This window comes from Ceratina calcarata, unplaced genomic scaffold (assembly GCF_001652005.2).
Source record: "Ceratina calcarata isolate Rehan_Ccalc_2016 unplaced genomic scaffold, ASM165200v1 scaffold4382, whole genome shotgun sequence".
In the NCBI taxonomy this organism is placed as follows: Eukaryota; Metazoa; Arthropoda; class Insecta; order Hymenoptera; family Apidae; genus Ceratina; species Ceratina calcarata.
The window spans coordinates 1-1,646 of NW_017167626.1; the positions used below are offsets into that span (position 1 = coordinate 1).

The 1,646-nt window shown below is 31.2% G+C and overlaps 1 protein-coding gene across 1 annotated transcript; it reads right to left on the minus strand.

The window, feature by feature from the left end:
• Positions 1-596: 596 nt before the first annotated feature.
• Positions 597-1,623, minus strand: LOC108627082 (ankyrin repeat domain-containing protein 54-like). The gene is made up of 2 exons (XM_018028135.2): positions 1,439-1,623; positions 597-1,327 (listed from the first exon to the last, which is right to left on the minus strand). Exon 2 carries the CDS (start codon positions 1,261-1,263, stop codon positions 874-876), a length of 390 nt encoding a protein of 129 aa, XP_017883624.2. The 5' UTR covers positions 1,264-1,327; positions 1,439-1,623; the 3' UTR covers positions 597-873.
• Between the last annotated feature and the right edge of the window lie 23 nt (positions 1,624-1,646).

Sequence of the window (1,646 nt, forward strand, 5' to 3'; positions counted from 1 at the left end):
CAATCTACTGAGTCAAACCAAGTCTCATACAACGACGATTATTTCGATTTTAAATTACAGAATTGAAGAATATAAATTTAGAAACTATATTACAGTGTAAGAAAAATACAAATTGTCTTGCGTACGCTCGATCAGAATACATAATTAATTATAAAAATGTTAGTTCCTATAAACCGAGATATTTTTCCTTAAACATCTGCTATAAGTACCACTAACAGGGAATTACTTATTTACAATTTGTATATCAACTACTGCAGAAACTATTTATACATCCATAGACACACATACATACAGAAGACAATATAACTACCATCTTCTACAATTAATCACTCCTATTTTTATAAAAGTATCGCGATTGTATATAATTTCTGTTACATTATACATACTATTTAATGTTCAAGAGTACACTGTGAAAACGTCCTGAATTTATTTTCTCATTTACTTTAAGAACTCTCGCTATTTTCTTTTTATCAAGTAATCATAAAAAATGATCCAGTTTAAACAAAATTGTTTTGGTACTATTTAAGTTAAAATATTTTGTAAGAGATTGTATAAAGCGACGATATTTACTGTTGAACATTAAACTTTTTATTTCCTTTTGATATAAAAGATATACTTGCAACATAAATATTATTATTTAACTTAAATTTCACTCAATGATTTATTTAGTGACTTAAACAATTGTCTAATACCTGCAACTGTATGTGACGATGAAAACGACGTAATCTATAACATAGTAAGTAACCGCCATATAAGCAAATCAAACGAAACGTGAACTTTACTAAGAGTAATAAATCCACTGCATACTTTTTCGCTTGTTTTGTTACGTTTGTTTCATTCAGTTTTGTACCGTTGTTCGATCTGACAATATAATTAACAGTCCGCGGGTTGATTACCTATTGACAGACCATCTAAACTAGCTAACAGATCTTTTACGTCGCTTTGAACTTTATTTGGTGTGTTTGATAAAATCAAACGCGAATAAATACTGACGAGCGTCTCAATCTTTCTGTCGGCCTCGATATCTTTCTGTTGTTGCAAACAAGAGACCAACATATCGATTATGCTTTGAACTTCCTCTTTAATCTTTGATGTTTCTGTGTCTGCACAATTTTGTAATAACGACAATTTTCTCTGCGCTAATTTCAACAAACTGTTACCCTCGTGATCCAAACACGTAACATCTGCTCCTGCCTTCAGAAGAAGCATCACCACGGGCATCTTATTTGCTGCAACTGCTAAATGCAATGGAGTGTTGCCCATAACGTCACGAAGATTAGGATCTGCACCATGTTCTAGTAAAAAAGAAACTATTTTTGTGCTGCCTCTGAAATAAAGTTTCGTAGTATAATTAATATAAAATTCTAAATAGTATTCAAATGTTTTACTATTTTTCAATTAGACTAGAAAGCTGCTCGAGAATAAAACTAAGATTTACTTGGAAGCAGCAAGATGAAGAGGAGTTCTTCCACGAAAATCAGTAGTGTCAGTTGGACTAATAAAGTTCACCTGCTTCCCTACAAATTGTCTGTTGTACACAAAGCTCTTCCTATAGTAGGGAACTACAAGGGCAAAAAATATTTTGAAATAAAGCTGTTTTCAATGGACAGGTACTTAAACATTAATATAAATAATTATTTTTTATT